Genomic DNA, 18,273 nt, shown 5'->3' with positions numbered 1-18,273 from the left:
TTGATTAACTAAAATGTTAAATTCTACTTATATTCAAGTCAGGTCAGCTGAACAAGTTGAATGACTTATGGAGGATTAATTTATACTGAATAGGATGGTTACTAGATTATATATATATAAGTATGGTGCCATGATATGAGCTTGAGTCTCAAGATCAGTGGTTAGGGTGCGTATATCGCTAGGGATGTGTAGCTAGATATAGTGTAGTTGTGTACCCTGGTAGGTCTAGGTACTCATGCCCACTATATGTAAGTTTTGCATGTTGCCTACTATTCAGGTTGAGGCAACCCTATAGTCTAGTGAGGTTCCTTTAGTGTGTATATATATATATACGGACTACTAGTTACTGTTGGATTGACTAGGATATATATGTGTATCGGATCTCTGCTTGGACTGTAGTAGAGTAGAACTTCTTTGTGAGCCTAACCCACCATTATTTTTCAGGTGTTCGTCAGGAGTAGAGGTTGTTCGTACTGAGCGGGGATCAGTCTACTTCATTCTTCCAATGCTACATAGGAGTTCCTTTATGATTTAGTTTCCTGATTTAGACAGTTATTGCTGTCATTTGTTTAGTTTGGATTTTCTAGGGGTCCACATAGTATGGATTCCCGAGTTATATTTTGGAGGATCAGTTGTATCAGAAGAGTTTATTAATTAATGGAAATATATTCTGAGGTTTATTATTAGATTATCATTTTAGTTTCTTGTCAGCATTGTATTTATTCTTTTTTATTCTTTTGTACTCTGTGTTCGTTTATTGCCGATTTTGTTTTTGATATCCTCGGATATTCGGGCGTGGGCCTGGCCAACCCGTATTCGAGAATCCGAGGGTATCACAGTTGGTATCAGAGCACTCCAGGTTCAAGTATCCTTAGGAGTGTCTTTCGTTATGTGACTTCCGCGTTGCTTCTCTTAAAACTTAGAGCCCGTATTAGGATTCGTTGTACTCTATTTACGGTTTGTTAGGAGGAGCTGATGTTAATTATATTCTGTAGTCATAGAATGGTTGGCACTAGGAAAAGGATGGGTTCAAGGCGAAAGCGATAAAGACCCAAAGGAGTAAAGGAGTACGTTATCGATTTCGTTGCCAAAAGGCAGAGTTAGGGATCGATGGTTTAGGTTCATTTGGCGTTACTTTAAAAGTATAAGCCAAGGAAGAATTTAGGTGTACGTAATAGGTCACCGCATATCGGGGCCAATGCGACTTCAGTTGATCTCAAAAAGGAGACAAGCGAGGAGTAGGAGCCGAAAAGGATCATAATGGAGGAGATTTATGTGCATCTAATAGAGAGGGTACTAAATCTTGAAGATAGATGATCGCGCGAGGTGATCTGAATTGCTAATAGTATGGCGAATGTTATTAGTAGAATTGGGGTTGATCAATCTATAAATAATTAAGTTTTCTTATCATCTCTAAAAGAGGTATATAAGAAGTATTGTTCAGGAGTTTGGGGATCGGATGTCTTCTTATAAGAATGAAATACATAATTTTTAAATCACATACAAGAGGGCATTGGTATTATGTTGTGACATTCTAATTCGCTTTAAAAAGCCAAGTTAGACAGTTTACATTCCGCATATAAGAAGGATGAGAATTAAGACCTTGGTATTTGCTTAGGCAAATATTTGTGTTTTTAATCTATGTTTTAAAGGATATGTTTCGAGATTGGATGATTATTTATGAAACTATAAAAGGAAATTTTGAAAAAATCTAGTAAGGTTGATTTCAAAGGAGACTTTCTTTTTTTTAGAAAAAATGATATCCTAAGTAGGAGTATATCTTGTTTTATTATATTTATCATACGTGTTTTAATTTTTTTTTTTTTTTTTTTGTTAATTACTCGGGATTTGGTATGTGGTTTAGTTGGGGACACAAGTGTGTGATCAGCTAACTATTGTTTTAATAACATGGACTAATAGCGCTATTTATGCTAGATTTGTGAGCATATGGTCGTAGAATTTGGTAGATACACATAAATCTAGCCAATCTATTGGACCTGGACATGTGTCATTATGGTGTGTTTTGGGATAGGATAATTAAACCATCACTACGAGTCAAACAATCTAGAACGATTAGTTTGATATACTTCACGTTAGGTATGGATTCGTATCATATTACAACGCCATAATATTGGTGGTTGTTAATGTTTCGGTATGCGTGAGGTAGTGGTAAATAAAGATCACTGTAACGTCATGATGATATATCAGATGTGCTAGATTTGCTGAATATCTTCTTGAAAATTTCAGAAGTTGTTACCAAGTCGGAATGAGGATTTAGTACTGGATTAAGTATTTATTAGAATGACACCGAGTGAGGATAGGAGACTGAATAAATATTCATCAGTAAATTCTTAATCAAGAATTTATTCAAGAGGGTGTGTCATTAGGAGGAATTTGCCGGTGTTGCACATGGAGGAGGAAACTAAGTCTCTTCATTTCCATAAATAATATGGAATTATTTTTTTTAGTCACAATTTGCAACAATTAGCTGTTGCAATGAAATTGATGACTTATGTAGAAGATGGAAATATTTCATATTCTTTTAAAGTTAGACAAAGAAGTTGGATTGTCATTAACTTGTCTTAAAGAAACAGGGTGTGTCAAAGATAAGATGGTGAGACTAAACACTTATATAAAGATGAGGTGCATGGTATGTATGGAAATGTCGTAGTTTGTTGACTTTTATTGAGTTAAAGTAATAGTTGACTATTGATAAATGGAATTACCGATTGACTTTCAATATCGGTAAGTTTATCACAGATCAGTGGTGGATAGATTTAGTTGCAGAATTCGCTTTTAAAGATACTCCAATTTAAACAACGGGTACGGACGAAAACTGGTGGTACCGGATTAACAGTACTTTCTGCAGACAAATTGGATGGAGGATGCAAGGACTGAGTTTCACAACTCTTAGTTCTTTATTTATCCTAGTGGAAATATGATGCTTCACGGTATAAAGCAGATGTTTGGAGGACAGGCAGGAGGGGGGACATAGTGATTTTGTCTCCCATTGTAATTTTTATTAGATAGTCGAGATGGACCATCAGAGATCACTAGATCATTTACAGCTATTCCTTATATTGAAGTGGAAGTGAGAGAGCATTTTTCACGGATTTAGTTGAGGGATTGCTGACTTCGTACAAGGGTCAGGATTCTGGATGGGATATTGGTTGACTGATAAGTTAGGTCAGCTTAGTTCTTGTCTATTTCGAACTGGTAGGACTTTAGTTCATATGAATAGAATGGATCACGAGACGGTTTAGATAGATAGAAGTGGTAATTCACACTTTATATCAAGTTCCGTCTGGTGGAAGCAATTATGGAAGTGGATGCTCTTAACAACCGATAAGATATTTAAATCTTTTCGGTTCGTTGATGAGTTATCCGTTGAATGTATAGCAGGTGTAATAATAACACTTGTTATTACCAAGGTAGTTCAGGAGGTCAATTTTAAATATTAGAGCTGACCCTAGAGAAGGAGTTTAAGGTACTGGAAGAGAGTTAGTAGTTTCTGTAAATAGTGATATGACGGTCGGGCGACTGAGATGGAAATTTATAATTTTTCTTGGTACACCTAAATGGTTAGAAGGTACATTTTTTTTTTTTAAAAGTCAGTTTTGGTGAACAAACGTGTATATAATTGCCCTAAGTGTAAAACCTACTACAAAGGTGAAAAGTTGATCATCGGATATCATAGGAATCTTTAGCCACTTCCTATAACAAATATGGAAGTTGAACTAAACAGGAGTGCGGTCAGTGGGAAGGATCGACATTGATTTGGAATTTCAATTTTTCATATGGAATCCGAGTGGTGGATTGAGAAAAATCGCTTGAGGACATAAATTTGAGTAATGCTTATTTTAAAATTTCATAGTAGTTCTATAGTTCAGTGACAGCGGTGTTATAGCATGTGGATGTCCATATTAGTGGATGCAAAGTGCTATTTTAAATGAGCTTTATGAAGATTTTGGAGCAGCAGCTCTACTTCATATCTATAGACGGGGGAATTAATCGAGAGATTAAATTAGACCATACAGGATATGTTTAAGGCGTATATCCTAGATTTTCATGAACAGTTGGAAGTGTTTACTTCACTTGTCGGAATTTTATCTGTGATATTGTTGGCACAAGGAGGTTAGTGTGATAACTTTAGAGGTTTTGTATCTTTCACAATGTATACCTCTCATTTGTTGGTTGGAAATGGAAGTAAAGGTTGTACAATCAGACCTCGACTTCATTTAAAAATATGCCTGAAAGAGATACTTCCCTTTGTATTGAATTGCGCGCGGTTGGGAAGCGATAGTGGGATGTTGTAAATAGAGTTTTTCTATCAGGGAGTAGTTTGCTTGTTCTGTTTTCTATGTAGGAAGAACAGCGATTTTTGGAGAAATGTCAATTTTACTTATTACATTGACTTTTAGAGGATTGTGTTTCGCAATTGAGGCAGTCGCCTTTGAATTAGCGTTACCAAATTATTAGGGCTGGGTGCATAGGAGTTTGTGCGTATATTCTATGGCACTTGGAGGTATGTAGATCATTCTCTTGTCGACATGGGAGGATTACGTTGATACAACCTACGTATCGTATGATTATTGTGTTTCTTAAAATATAGGAACCCTGTATACCACTTGGTATATTAGAGTTAAATGGAGCCCTTATAGTGCGGTTGCGTCTACTTGGGAATATGATGATGTTTTTCGCTTACAGTTTCCAAGCATAATGGAAGAAAGTAAGGGCGAATTCCGAGGACGGAATTCATTTTGTTAGGGGAGAAGAATGTAATACTCATAATTTTAAAATGATAGTTTTGGTATTTATTTATTTATTTTAATTGTATTTTTAATTATTTAATTGATTATTTGACTAATTGCTTATGTGTTTAATTGAATTATGTATTACTTGATTATTTGATTATGTATTTATGTATTATTTATATTTGCCTATGTGTTAATTGTTTAATTAGATTATGTGCTTAAATGGTATTTTGATTAATTGTAAATTAAACGTTTTCTTTTCTTTTATTATTTTCTTTTTTTTTTCTTTTATGGTTATGGTTAGTAGTAATGGGCCAACCAATTGGGTCCAATGGACTACTTGAATAGGAGGTTGGATGTGTATGGATTATTACCTATAGATAGTTGTGCATGTATATATATAGATATATATTATATACATATATAAAAAGGAAAGTAATTTATTAATTACTTTTACGGTAACTTGGGTAATAATTTTTAATCTGATGTATATGTTTTATATTTAAATAATAAAAATATACATAGATTTGATATGTGTTATATTTTAAGTTACTTTATAATATTATGGTAACTTAAGTATTATTGGATAATCCATTAATAAATAATGGAATGTGCATAATTTATTTATTTAATAAACATATACATAAATCATATACGTAACATATTTTACTTACCTTTTTAATATATATAAAAGGGAAAGTAATTTATTAATTACTTTTATGGTAACTTGGGTAGTAATATTTAATCTGATGTATATGTTTTATATTTAAATAATAAAAATATACGTAGATTTGATGCGTGTTATATTTTAAGTTACTTTATAATATTATGGTAATTTAAGTATTACTGGATAATCCATTAATAAATAATAGAATGCGTATAATTTATTTATTTAATAAACATATACATAAATTATATACGTAACATATTTTACTTACCTTTTAAATATATATAAAAGGGAAAGTAATTTATTAATTATTTTTATGGTAACTTAGGTAATAATATTTAATCTGATGTATATGTTTTATATTTAAATAATAAAAATATATGTAGATTTAATACGTGTTATGTTTTAAGTTACTTTATAATATTATGATAACTTAAGTATTATTGGATAATCCATTAATAAATAATGGGATGTGTATAATTTATTTATTTAATAAAGATATACATAAATTATATACGTAACATATTTTACTTACCTTTTTAATATTTTAATATTTATTTTTTTTAAGTTAACTTGGATTGGGAAAAAGGTTAGGGTTATTTTATTTAGCCTATAAATATATAGTTATAGGTTGTAAAAGGGGGTTAGAAATATTCACGTGATATATTCTAGAGAGAGAGAGTTAGAGAGGGAAGGAGGAAAATGAAAGAAGGAGAAAAAAAAATCATGTAGAGAGAAGATCAAGGAAGAAGAAATTTAACTTTCGATCCGAAAGTTTAAGGCAATTTCTTCTTCTATCTCTTTCCCTTTGATTCGTGTTTCTGTACATGCTTAGGAAATTCCAGAATTTATTAAACACATAAAATTAAATAATTATGCGTGTTTAATTGGATTAGGACATAGGCTTTATGAATTTGGTTCATATCTGTTCTTGTGTTATGAATTGATAAATGCATGATTTTGATTTGATTTCCGGTGTGAATTTTTACATGTTTAAATTATGTATTTTTCATATCTGTGGAATGATGGAACGTAGAAACATGCTTAGGATTCCTGAACATTAAATAGGAACTAGGTTTGGGTTTAAATAAATTTAAATAGACTCAATCATAATGATGCTTGCTATTTGAATGTTTTAAACAAACGAATGAATTTAATCTTTTAATATGTTTTAGCAATTGAGATTCAATGTGTAGGATGAATTGGATATGGAGAATACTTATTTGACAGTATAATAAAATATCATCATATGTATAAGATTCAGTTTATGTAGGATATATGATATAGGAAGCTTAAATAAATAATAAGTCATTCCTATTTTGTAATAACTTGATATCATATTATCATAGTTATTTCTGGATTGTTTGATGTATTTCCTTAATCGTTACATTAATTGTTAGATTGTGTGGTTTAATGCACCGGTATGGGACGTTGGCATTCTAGGGACGGATTAACTTATCAGTTAAATCCTACCTATTTTATATAAGGGAATGGATTAACTAAAATGTTAAGTCCTACTTATATTCAAGTCAGGTCAGCTGAACAAGTTGAATGACTTATGGAGGGGCAATTTATTATATAAGGGAATTGATTAACTAAAATGTTAAGTTTTACTTATATTCAAGTCAGGTCAGCTGAACAATTTGAATGACTTATGGAGGATTAATTTATACTGAATAGGATGATTACTAGATTTTATATATATAAGTATGGTGCCATGATATGAGCTTGAGTCTCAGGATCAGTGGTTAGGGTGCGTATATCGCCAAGGATGTGTAGGTAAATATAGTGTAGTTGTGTACTCTGGTAGGTCTAGGTACTCATGCTCACTATATGTGAGTTTTACATGTTGCCTACTATTTAGGTTGAGACAACCCTATAGTCTAGTGAGGTTCCTTTAGTGTGTATATATATATATACGGATTAGTAGTTATTGTTGGATTGACTAGGATGTATACGTGTATCGGATCTCTGCTTGGACTATAGTAGAGTGGAACTTGTTTATGGGCCTGACCCACCATTATTTTTCAGGTGTTCGTCAGGAGTAGAGGTTGTTCGTGCTGAGCGGGGATCAGTCTACTTCATTCTTACGATGCTACATAGGAGTTCCTTTATGATTCAGTTTCCTGATTTAAACAGTTATTGCTGTCATTTGTTTAGTTTGGATTTTCTAGAGGTCCACACAGTATGGATTCCCGAGTTGTATTTTGGAGGATCAGTTGTATCAGAAGAGTTTATTAATTAATGGAAATATATTCTGAGATTTATTATTAGATTATCATTTTAGTTTCCTGTCAGCATTGTATTTATTCTTTTTTATTCTTTTGTACTCTGTGTTCGTTTATTGCCGATTTTGTTTTTGATATCCTCGGGTATTCGGGCGTGGGCTTGGCCAACCCACATTCGGGAATCCGAGGGTATCACATTTGTTAACCCTATTCACGTAATAGAGTCATACAGAGAGTTGTGAAGGCAGAGAAACAGAGAGGGAGTTTGAGTAATTTACAGAGAGAACCTTAGGAGATTTAAGGGAGGGATTCAAGGAGGAGTTTTGGATTTAAATAGGAGCGGCAGAGGTTGATAACAACAAGTTGACGTTGCCGAAGTTGATAGAGACGACAGTTAGAGATTTTAATTCAAACTCTCAAAGATAAGTCTCTGTTCTTCTCTCTCCCGTTAATTCGTGTTCTGTGCATGCCTAGTTAAGACTCCAGGGATTAATCAAAGATTAAAAGATATGAAACGAATGTTATGATTCATCTAATATGCATGTTTAAATCAGTTTTTAGTTCCATTGAATTAATCTGTTTTAGTGTTGCTTAAAAGTTTTAACTGAAATCTTGTTGCGGATTGTTTTAAATCTTGTGTTAAATTCTTGTTGTGAATATATATTTATGCTTGAGGATTAGTCTGAGACATTAAACGAACCCTTGAATAAGTAATTAAGACAATATTTAATTTCACCAAATTAATCTGTTATGGGTTGCTTAAAATTTCAGACTAAGGTTCTGTGATCGTTGCTTCTAAACCTATGTTCTATGCATGTTATCATTGAATATCAGTGGTTTAATATGTACCTAGGACTGAGTTTGAACCTAGAATAAAGATTTAAAAACATCACAGAGGCTCTGTTAATCACCGGAGTTGGAGAAGAAGACACAGAAACGGTCGACGGTATCTAAGGGAGTGAGAGCAGGCTCTAAAAGGGGACAAAGCCGGCTCTGTAACCCTTAGAGCCGGCTCCCTAAGGTTGGAGCCGGCTCTTGGCAGCCTTAGAGCCGGCTCTTAGAGCCATAGAGCCGGCTCAATCAAATAAAAGAGCAGGCTCAATTTTTTTTTAAAGCATGCTCTTGCCCAGTTTTGCATACTGTAAGGTTTTGGTGCGTGATTTGGACTGTATAGTGTTTTGGCATGTCTTCTAAACTGTACTAAACGTGTTTTGGGACTGTAATAGACTTATAAAACTATGGAAAGCATTAATCTGTAATTTGATTAAATCATGGAGTAACACACAGTTAAAGAAAACTGGTATATTTGCACACTGTTTTGCTAGTTTATGTTTCGGAACTTTGCAAAGTTTTTAATATATGATTTAATGATATATATAAATCATGTGTTTACAGTGTTTTAAGTATGGTGATTTAATTAAACTCAACTATACTTAGGTTGGATTTAATTGGTACTCAAATTGTTATTAAATTGTACCAATTCATGGATTTTATTGAAGGATTTGCTAGGTTTATATACTGGAGCTTAGCAATGTTGTTATATATGATTTAACTATATATATAATTCATATTTTCATAGTATTATAAGTATAGTGAATTAACTAAAAGTTCCTATACTTAGCTTGGATATAATTGATACTTAAATTTCTGTTAACTGTATCAATTCATGGATTATGTTGGAGGATGCAAATGCTTGAATTTAATATAGCAGTTTACATTACTGGAATTGGATTTTTGGCTCTATATTGAATGTCTGTTATATGTATATGCGTTAAATCTATTTTGTGCATATTCTGGAGTATAGTCGATGACTATTGAATTACTATATTATCAACTGCGTTAACTGGAGGATTGCATGTACCGGTATGGGACAGTGACATACTAGGTATGGACTAGTTCAAACACTAAATTCTACCTAACTTGGATTAAGGTATGGATTAATCATATAGGTTAAGTCCATCACCTACTTGTGTCATATCAATTGAGAATTGAATAACCTACTATGGTTTCAGGATGGATATGTTATACATATATTAGACCACTACACAGATGGATGGTATTTTGTATTAGGAGGAGTACGGACTTTATATATATATATATTATATGGTGCCATGGTATGAGCTTGAGTCTCATGACCATGGTTAGGGCGCGTATATCGCCTAGGATAGATAACTGGACATAGGTGTTGTTCCTTGGTAGGTCTAGGTACTCATGCCAACCTTAGGGTGCGTATTTGCATGTTACCTTTTATTCAGGTTGAGACAGACCTACTGGACTAGCGAGCGTCCAATAGTGTGTACTATATACATATATGAACTACTCTAGATATTATTGAGTCGTCCTAGGATGTATCTGCGTATCGGATTACTGTTTGGATTATAGTAGATCAGGACTTGCATGTAGGCCTGGCCCACTTCTTTATTTTTCAGATGTTCGTCAGTTCCAGGGTTAGGATTTGGAAGTGCAGAGTAGATACAGATATTCATTCCTCCGATTATGTATGAATCTTCTCTATGTTAGCTTTGGATTTTATTTCTATTATTTCAGTTTTGGTTTGAGAATTTTAATAAGGGATCCAATGGATGGATTCCCGAGGTGTAAACTTATGGAGTTTTGGATTATCGGATTTGATTAATTATGATACAAGGATTTTCTTTTAGTTTCTTTCAGTTTATTATATTATTTCGTATTTCACTTTGTATTCCGTGTTCGATTTAAAATACCTTAATTCTTTGATATCCCTCGGGTTTGGGCCTGGGCCTGGGCCTGATCAACCCGTATCTCGGATTCGAGGGGTATCACACTGGCCTATATATGGCCCGATCTATTGGGTTCAGAGCTTGGAAGGGTCATTAATCCACCCACATGATAGCCCGATACGCCCAATGCTTGTTCAAACCATCTCCAGGCCCAACTTCCTCACTGTGATGAGGAAGTTCTCCTTTCATAACTGCCCGAATAAAAGGCCCACTGAAGATGAGCCCAGCGGGGAAGGTTCTGAGAGAGGTTCTCAGGGCAAATGTACACTTCTATAAATAAAGGCTAGAGAGAAAAAACAAGGGTATGGAGTAAAGTGTATTGAAATTTCTTTCTGAAAATAGAGAGCAATTTGTGGTACATTCAATTTTATTTCTAGATTTCGTTTGGTTAGATGAAAATTAATAGCAAAAAATAAAAATAAAAGAAAATAAAGCAAATAAAAGGAATGTCTATTTCATTATTATGCAATTTTTTTAATGAAAAATTATGAGAAGTTATTATTTTATAATTTGAATAGTATATAATTTATCGTAAGAGAGAGAGACTCATTATTGTAAGTTCATAAATTTTTTTGTGTTTTTGTAGAATAATTAATAAAAATTTTAATTTTATTTTATTGTTATTTCTACCTAACAATTCCCTTTTTTTTTTTTTAATTTTAAAAAAGACTAATTACAGTAGTGGGTTATTAGTTATTAGTTATTACGAGTATGGTGAGACTAAAATGTCCAAACACGTGTCAACAACCACGGTCAATTTCACGAAAGAGGAAGGAATATGAGAAAAAGCTAGTTGAATTAAGTAGTTCTACCAATAATAGTTTGACACGACCACAAGCACAGCTAAGTCTTGGCGCATATGATCATCCCTCTCTTCTCCTCTCCATCTATAAATTCACTTCCACCCGAGTCTCCCTTCATTCTCATCCCAATCTGCCGAACCAGACAAGAACATTCTGGTGAAGCAATTGGACAAACATGTCTAAGCTCAACACCCTGCTCCTGATAGCCCTCCTCCTCTTCTTCGCGCTAACGTGCGCCGCCGCTCGTCCCGAGCCTTCTCTGGTGACACCCCAGATTGGGGTAAGTCCATTTCATTCATCATATCCACTTATTTATTTTTAAAATTAAAGAATCACAAATTATTCCTAATTATATATATATGTATGTGTGTATTATGTATAGGTTAATGGGGCAGAGAGCATTGAGGCTGATGAAGCATGTGAAGGTGTGGAGAAGGAAGAGTGCTTGATGAGGAGGACTCTGGTGGCTCATACTGATTATATCTATACCCAGAAGCACAAACCATGAAGAATATTTGTGTTCCTAGCAAAAATTATGCTATATAGGGAGCTGAGTACTAGATATGTTTGGTCAATATATTACTATTATAAATAGTAATAAATAAACAAATATAAATGTTTGTATATGAATGTGTTTTCATGTGAGTTGTGATCTAGTTGGATTTGGTTATATATATTTATATATATATATACACACGATCTCCTTTAGCATTTTTCTAAATCAAGCTAGCAATGTTAAGGCCAAATATTATTCCCATTTTCAGGATATACCAACAGGCAATCATTATAATATTAAATTGGTTTATACATACATCCATACATATATACATATATATATATATCAGTAAATATACTGTATTTGAATGAATTTATGCCACCTACAATACGACAGTTTCAACTCCCCAAGTATCTTTCAGAAGTTGATGTTTGACATGGGCTGATTATGTTTAGTTCAAATTCTTGAACTTTCGGTTATTCGTCTATCAGCACAAATCCTTCCTGACATCTTTTACACTGGTTAAAGGGTATATAAAAAAAATAATAAAAAATAATAATAATAATAATAATAATAAAAAAAAACACACACACACACACACAGCTAGCAATGTCTAGTGGATTAATTCTATCACACCAACACCAAGTATCTGATAATTTGCTGCAGCAAAGTCTATTCGGTAACTGGTAATTAGCAAAGTCTATACTGATAAAGAATGTATGGATTCTCAAGAAGAGAGCCGGTCAACTGAAACCGGTAGACACGCTGTTCTTATCAAGCAGTGTTAGAGTATTTCGGTTCCAAGTGGCAAAAAGGAGCAATCCACCAATCTCGGTTCAAGTCGGAGTGGCAGGGTTGGTGAGGCTTTCCTGAATTTCAACCTAGTTTATGTACCAGCAAGAGTAGTGGTTCAAGTACAGAAGTATATGCAAGCAATGCCACCAAACATATTAAAGATAATAATAACAATAACAAAAGTAAAACCTTTTTTTTCTCCTCGAAAGTGCAAGCAAAAGCACACCAACCATATATTTTGCCCAAACTGGGCTCGAACACTCAACCTCCGCTTTGGGGAAAGGAGAGCTTATACCATATAGGCTAGTGCCTATTAGTAATAAAAGTAAAACTTGTTCATCATCTGAAATAAATAAAAAAAATTGCAGTTGCTGCTATTGGGATCGACACTTCTGATAAGATAATTCTGGCAGGACAATATCACATAGTTAATTAACACAAATTAAGATCAAAATTTTCCATTCAGGCTAATCACATCACTATCTTCTTTGCCCCCTGGGACCTTCATGTCCCTCTACCTCCTTGTCGAATAAAGGGAATCAGAGTCAAAGATGGATTTGACAAATTGTCGCGACATGAACAGTAATGACCAGGAACAGTAATGACAGATAATTCAAAATTCATGAACGCAGATGATTTAAGTCATTATCAAAAAACGCATGATAGTAATGCTAAGCTCACCATGTAACCATGTTAAGAATTAATCATCCAACCCGCGTTCTTTATAGTGCTTCTTGCAATGGTCAAAATACCTCTCCAAATTCTCTCTCTTTTCTCTCATTCTTTGATAACAACCAGTCATTGGATTCCAACAGCCTTTCCGTAAAGAAGATTCTGAGGCCTCGGATTCTTTGTCTCTGGATGTATAAAGTCCACAGATCCTGCAATGCAAAAAACAAAAACCTTAGAAATGGACATAGAATAGTTGATTGAGAATGAAGAAAAATTGCAGTCCCGCATTAGCACTATCGATAGGGACAGACAGGACCATCACTAACACCTAGCTTGCTGTGGCACTCACTTTCTACAGAAGAAAAAGAGCACTTAAGAATTAGACAAACTGTTCTCTAGTGGAAAGTTGACTTGAAAATTAAATAAAAAAAAACAAAGAATAAATGATTTGGTCAATCCAGTTATGTATTTCACACTTGGACTGCAAAAATAAGAAGCCAACTTTCATTCTCAGAAGTACCTACCCATTGTTTTAATAGAATTATTAATTTTTGAATAAACTGAATTTCTCGACTTCGGAAGAAATGCAGATGACTCATATTTTTTTTTTTTTGTTTTTTTCCCAGTTTTTTTGGTAAGCATCACTTGAATAAGTGTGAACACATATAATTTTATCTGATCAGTTAATATTCAACAAAGGAGATCCAATTTCAGGGGTTCTAATGATTTTAAACAGTAACAACCTTTTTCGTTGGTATATCCATTTTCCACTAGCCATTATTATTACACAACACTAATATTTTTACAGAAGTTATCAAACTAATTTTTATTTTTTATTTATTCAGTTACCAATATTAAGAGAGTGATTATACAATACACTAGATCTCTAATTTTTTATAATTGATGATATAATAACTAATTTTATTTTATTTTATTTATAATTTATGGTATAATATTCAAAAAGAGCAAAACTTGCCTTCTACTGTCAGATCACTCAGCTGTTAGTTCTGTCGAGTTTCTGCAACATTTCAGCTGCTGGTGTAAACAATCCTGCTTCAATCTTGCCTTCAAAGTTTATCCTTTCTCAGTATCAACATCTACAAAAAAATTAGAAAATAGAAGATTATGATCATATTCTGCCAATGCAATCTGTAATTGTGCCTTCCTACATTTCCTAAACCGCCACTTTAGGGCAAGTTCCTTTCATGTGGAAGAAAAATTCTCTTTGATTGCCGGAAAATCAGAACCGCTAATGCCAACACAACATATTTAGAAGCCATGCTAGTAATTTTACTACTGTGGTACAATAGCACCAAAATTACTGTTCCATTTCGTAAAGGCAATAGATCTACCATTCTTTTTTCAATTGATGTTATAAATATTATAGGCTGTATAGTACATAATTCTCTGAGCATGCCACAATTTTCTTTTATCAACATCATATCTTACAGAAAAGCTACTAAAAGTTCGTAAGGCCCTAAACAAAATAGTTACTTATCTATAAAAGCAAACCCTTTCCCAAACCACTTTATAATGTCACTACATCAGGTCTTGTCTAGGATATATCTTTCTATGACTATCCGTTGTCATCATATTTTATCACGCTGAAATGCAACAATAAACAATCAAGGACCTGGAATGATCACTAGGCACTAGCTGTGCACACAAGTCAGACCGGTCGCTCTTACGAAAAAGGCTCTAGCTTATAACGCCACAAAATTATAAATGAAAATGACAAAAAGTAAATGCATAAAGTACCAGCTGCTAGAAGGTAGGTCTGTTAGTTATGTTCTTGATTTTATGGTCAAAACACAATTTCATATACTACAAACCCTATTAAACAAAAGGTTGGAAGCATCATGATTAACATATAGAAATCCTGGTTTTGAAAACAAAAGCATTGCACAGGTCACAAAATATGTAGCCTACCTCCCATCTTCTTTGCAACCAAATGCATCACCGTGCTGAAAGTAGTTATATACTTTGACCTCCAAAGCTTAGTGGGGTAAAGCTTTACAACTATTCAAGTTCTTGATGAAGCAGTGAAACCCACTGGGCATGGTTTAGCTCTAAGATCCTTTACAAAATAATTTGACTTGTGTGTAATAAAAATAAAAAATAAACATCTAAACTTGTTTCAAAAGAACTATCTATAGTCAACATGAAACAGTAGAAGCAACCTTGGGGAAAAAAAGGTAGAAGAAGGTTTGACTCCTCTTCGGTGCAAACAATTCCGAGAGAGGGGGGGGGGGGGGGGGGAGGGGCAGATAAACAGCACACAAGCTGTGAAACTTGAAGCTTTGTGCTCTGCGCTAAAATAAGTAACATCACCAAAATTCAACAATGATGGAAAGACAGAAAGTAACCAGGGGAGGGGGGGGGGGGGGGGGGGGGGGGGGGGGGGGGGTGGGGGGAGGGGCAGATAAACAGCACACAAGCTGTGAAACTTGAAGCTTTGTGCTCTACGCTAAAATAAGTAACATCACCAAAATTCAACAATGATGGAAAGACAGAAAGTAACCAAGTATATAGCATAAACAATTGAAGACATGCATCCCAAACAATTGGATTCCAAATGATCAAAAAAGATTGTTATCATGGCCAAAAAAGGTGCTCCAAATACATGACAGAATAAAATATTGATGTCTATACCTCAGTCTATTATGCTGCTATATGGTATGTCCTAATGAAACACCACAATCCAGCAAAATACATTTAATCTTCTTCCCCTGAATAATATTTTCAATAAAATAACTGGCTGGAAATCTATGCCGCCAACTATAAACGACCATTTTATTTAAAGAAGCGAAAAGAGGATGAAAGCAATGTATTTCCAGAAGCTAAAATAATCATTCAGGAAGAAAATTAATGTCCTGTTTTTTCATTCCAATGAAGAGCAACAAAGATATACGCATATGTCCTCATGATAAGAAGCAATGTTGACAAGATTTCTATACAGTATTACAGTATACACCACCACTACATTAATGGTTTTTTGGGGGAAAGAAACACATCAATTTAAGCAGGCAACAAAGCCCAAGTACTACCCAAGACATGTAAATACAAGGCAAGGCATATGGCAATAATAAAAAAAGTCTTAGCACCAACATATCTGATAACCTGCAGTCCCCTTTCCACAACCTCTTCATGAACTGCATTCAGACTTCTCTTTAAACCATCTGACAGCTTCCACAACAAGAACACCAGAAGAGATCTTACTGATTCAAATGTTACCCTTCCTGTCACATCAAGCACAAACCTCCTATTGCTCGGGACAGCCAATGTAGATGAAACGGTACTCATCCACCCAGAGTACTGAATCCCATTTGCGAAAGATGCACTTTGCTCAGAGAACCCATCTCTCACTCTACTTGAAGTTTCCTTCTGATCAACAATGGAACAACAAGAGCTTGAAATTAAGTCCGAATCGGAATTCGAGGCTGCCAACACTTGGTGGGATGTTCTCACAAGTGTTTCCACTGCTCCATTACAAATGGAAACAAGAATGTCTCTCGCTTTAGTTTGGTGCTTAGGATTAGTCATCCAAGAAAAAATCTCATCATAAAAATTGTTATCCACAGTTTTGTCAAGATAAACAGCAACTGCTGTTTTCACAAACATCTGAATGCAATCAGCTATAACTACTCTACATTTGTCACTGCACACCACATTCACCCATCTGGGCAAAGTACAAGAATTTGACCCAATTTTAGATTCACCAACTGGGTTGTCTCCATTAAACCCTACATTCAATTGGGCATTTGAGTAAAACCCTAAAACCAAATTCCGAGCAAAGCTCCCAACAATCACAGAAACAAATCCAGTCCCAGCTGTAGACACAAGTTTATCCATAAATCTATCAAACAAACTAGAATGATCTAACTCTTCAATTTCATTCCTTGAATTCAATCTGTAACCCCTCAAAACCCCAACAGTGAAAACCTCTGTAACCCTAATTAATGTCTCTGAAAATTCATCAGACTTGGTGATTTTCGACAATTGCTTCAAACTATTAGGGATTTGGTCACAATCAGATTGCAGAAACTCCTTCAAGTCTGCAAAGACGGTGGCGTGGGCGGAATCGGAACCCATTTCTGCTACTGAAATTAGGGTTTTTAAGAGCTTCACAAACCTCTTCCTCTTCCTGGACACAGAGGGCAAGTGATAGACCTTGTACACACCATAGCTTGAGAAACCAAAGAGGGAAAGTAGAATGAGCAGTTTCTTCTTTCTATTACAGAAATTGAAACTCTTCTTCAGGAGTTGAAGATCCATGTAATGTAGTGAGAAATAAACAATTCGTTTCTTGTTACTGAGAAATAACAGAGATTGGTATAATTTGTTCAAGCTACGATATAAAGGTGTGTGTATACAAATTGCACCTATATTTATATACCGAGATAGAGAGAAGGCAGAGAACAAGGGAATGCTGAGACTGGGAGGGATGAATCTGTGTGTGTCGCTGTGAGAGAGAGAGAGAGTAGTGTTTGCAAATTGGTAACAGTTTGAACTGAAGATTCCAAATATCCAGCCAGATTCCAGACAGATATTTTTAAGACGATGAATCATGAATGCGGCACGTGCCACATGGGAGAGTAAAAACTTACAGCTATACAATGCTGTTCACACTTAACCATAAATAAATACTCCGTACTCTCTAAATTTAATATCCACAATATTAGGTCATTTAATTTTCATATACATTTAAGTGTGTGTGTATATATATATATATATATATATATATATGAAAAAAGAGATACCAAAACACAAATGTGAGGGACGAGAAAGTGAAAGTACAAGTGTTTGTGTACATGCAAATTCAGTAAACTACCTTTAATTTACAGTAGGAAGTCATTGTTCTTCTAAATTTCGAGGTTTTGGCGACTTAACATTTTGCTAGGATTTAGTTTGTACTCAAGAATTATTATTATTATTATTATTATGATTATTATTATTTTGAATTATTATTATTATTATTTTGATTATTTTAAATTGTATTTTCAAGGTTTGGTGACCTAAGTATGTTACTAGGGTTTTTGTTGGGGTTGGACTTGGAAGATTCTGCTCTTGAGGCTTGGTGACTTGGCGTAGTGTAGTGC

General features: G+C 34.2%; 2 protein-coding genes across 2 annotated transcripts; one reads left to right on the top strand and one right to left on the bottom strand.

Annotated features, from left to right (window-relative positions):
• Positions 1-11,320: 11,320 nt before the first annotated feature.
• LOC132274034 (phytosulfokines-like) lies at positions 11,321-11,856 on the top strand. Its single transcript, XM_059775180.1, has 2 exons — positions 11,321-11,491; positions 11,594-11,856. Exons 1-2 carry the CDS (start codon positions 11,387-11,389, stop codon positions 11,717-11,719), a joined length of 231 nt encoding a protein of 76 aa, XP_059631163.1. The 5' UTR covers positions 11,321-11,386; the 3' UTR covers positions 11,720-11,856.
• Positions 11,857-15,831: 3,975 nt separating this feature from the next.
• LOC132273301 (protein PHLOEM PROTEIN 2-LIKE A10-like) lies at positions 15,832-17,712 on the bottom strand. The gene has a single exon (XM_059774288.1). The coding sequence runs from the start codon at positions 17,447-17,449 to the stop codon at positions 16,193-16,195; it is 1,257 nt and encodes a 418-aa protein (XP_059630271.1). The 5' UTR covers positions 17,450-17,712; the 3' UTR covers positions 15,832-16,192.
• Between the last annotated feature and the right edge of the window lie 561 nt (positions 17,713-18,273).

Source organism: Cornus florida, unplaced genomic scaffold (genome assembly GCF_030987335.1).
Source record: "Cornus florida cultivar Cherokee Brave unplaced genomic scaffold, ASM3098733v1 CherokeeBrave_3.0.0_Hap2_Chr09, whole genome shotgun sequence".
In the NCBI taxonomy this organism is placed as follows: domain Eukaryota; kingdom Viridiplantae; phylum Streptophyta; class Magnoliopsida; order Cornales; family Cornaceae; genus Cornus; species Cornus florida.
The sequence above is the reverse complement of the archived record's forward strand: the minus strand, read 5'-3'. Positions and strand labels throughout refer to the sequence as shown.

Bases quoted from the DNA above. Each gene is read 5' to 3' on its own strand.
- LOC132274034 (XM_059775180.1), top strand. From the start codon at position 11,387: ATGTCTAAGCTCAACACCCTGCTCCTGATAGCCCTCCTCCTCTTCTTC. The intron at 11,492-11,593 runs GTAAGTCCATTT...TATTATGTATAG, and splicing joins TGGTGACACCCCAGATTGGG to GTTAATGGGGCAGAGAGCAT.
- LOC132273301 (XM_059774288.1), bottom strand. From the start codon at position 17,449: ATGGATCTTCAACTCCTGAAGAAGAGTTTCAATTTCTGTAATAGAAAG.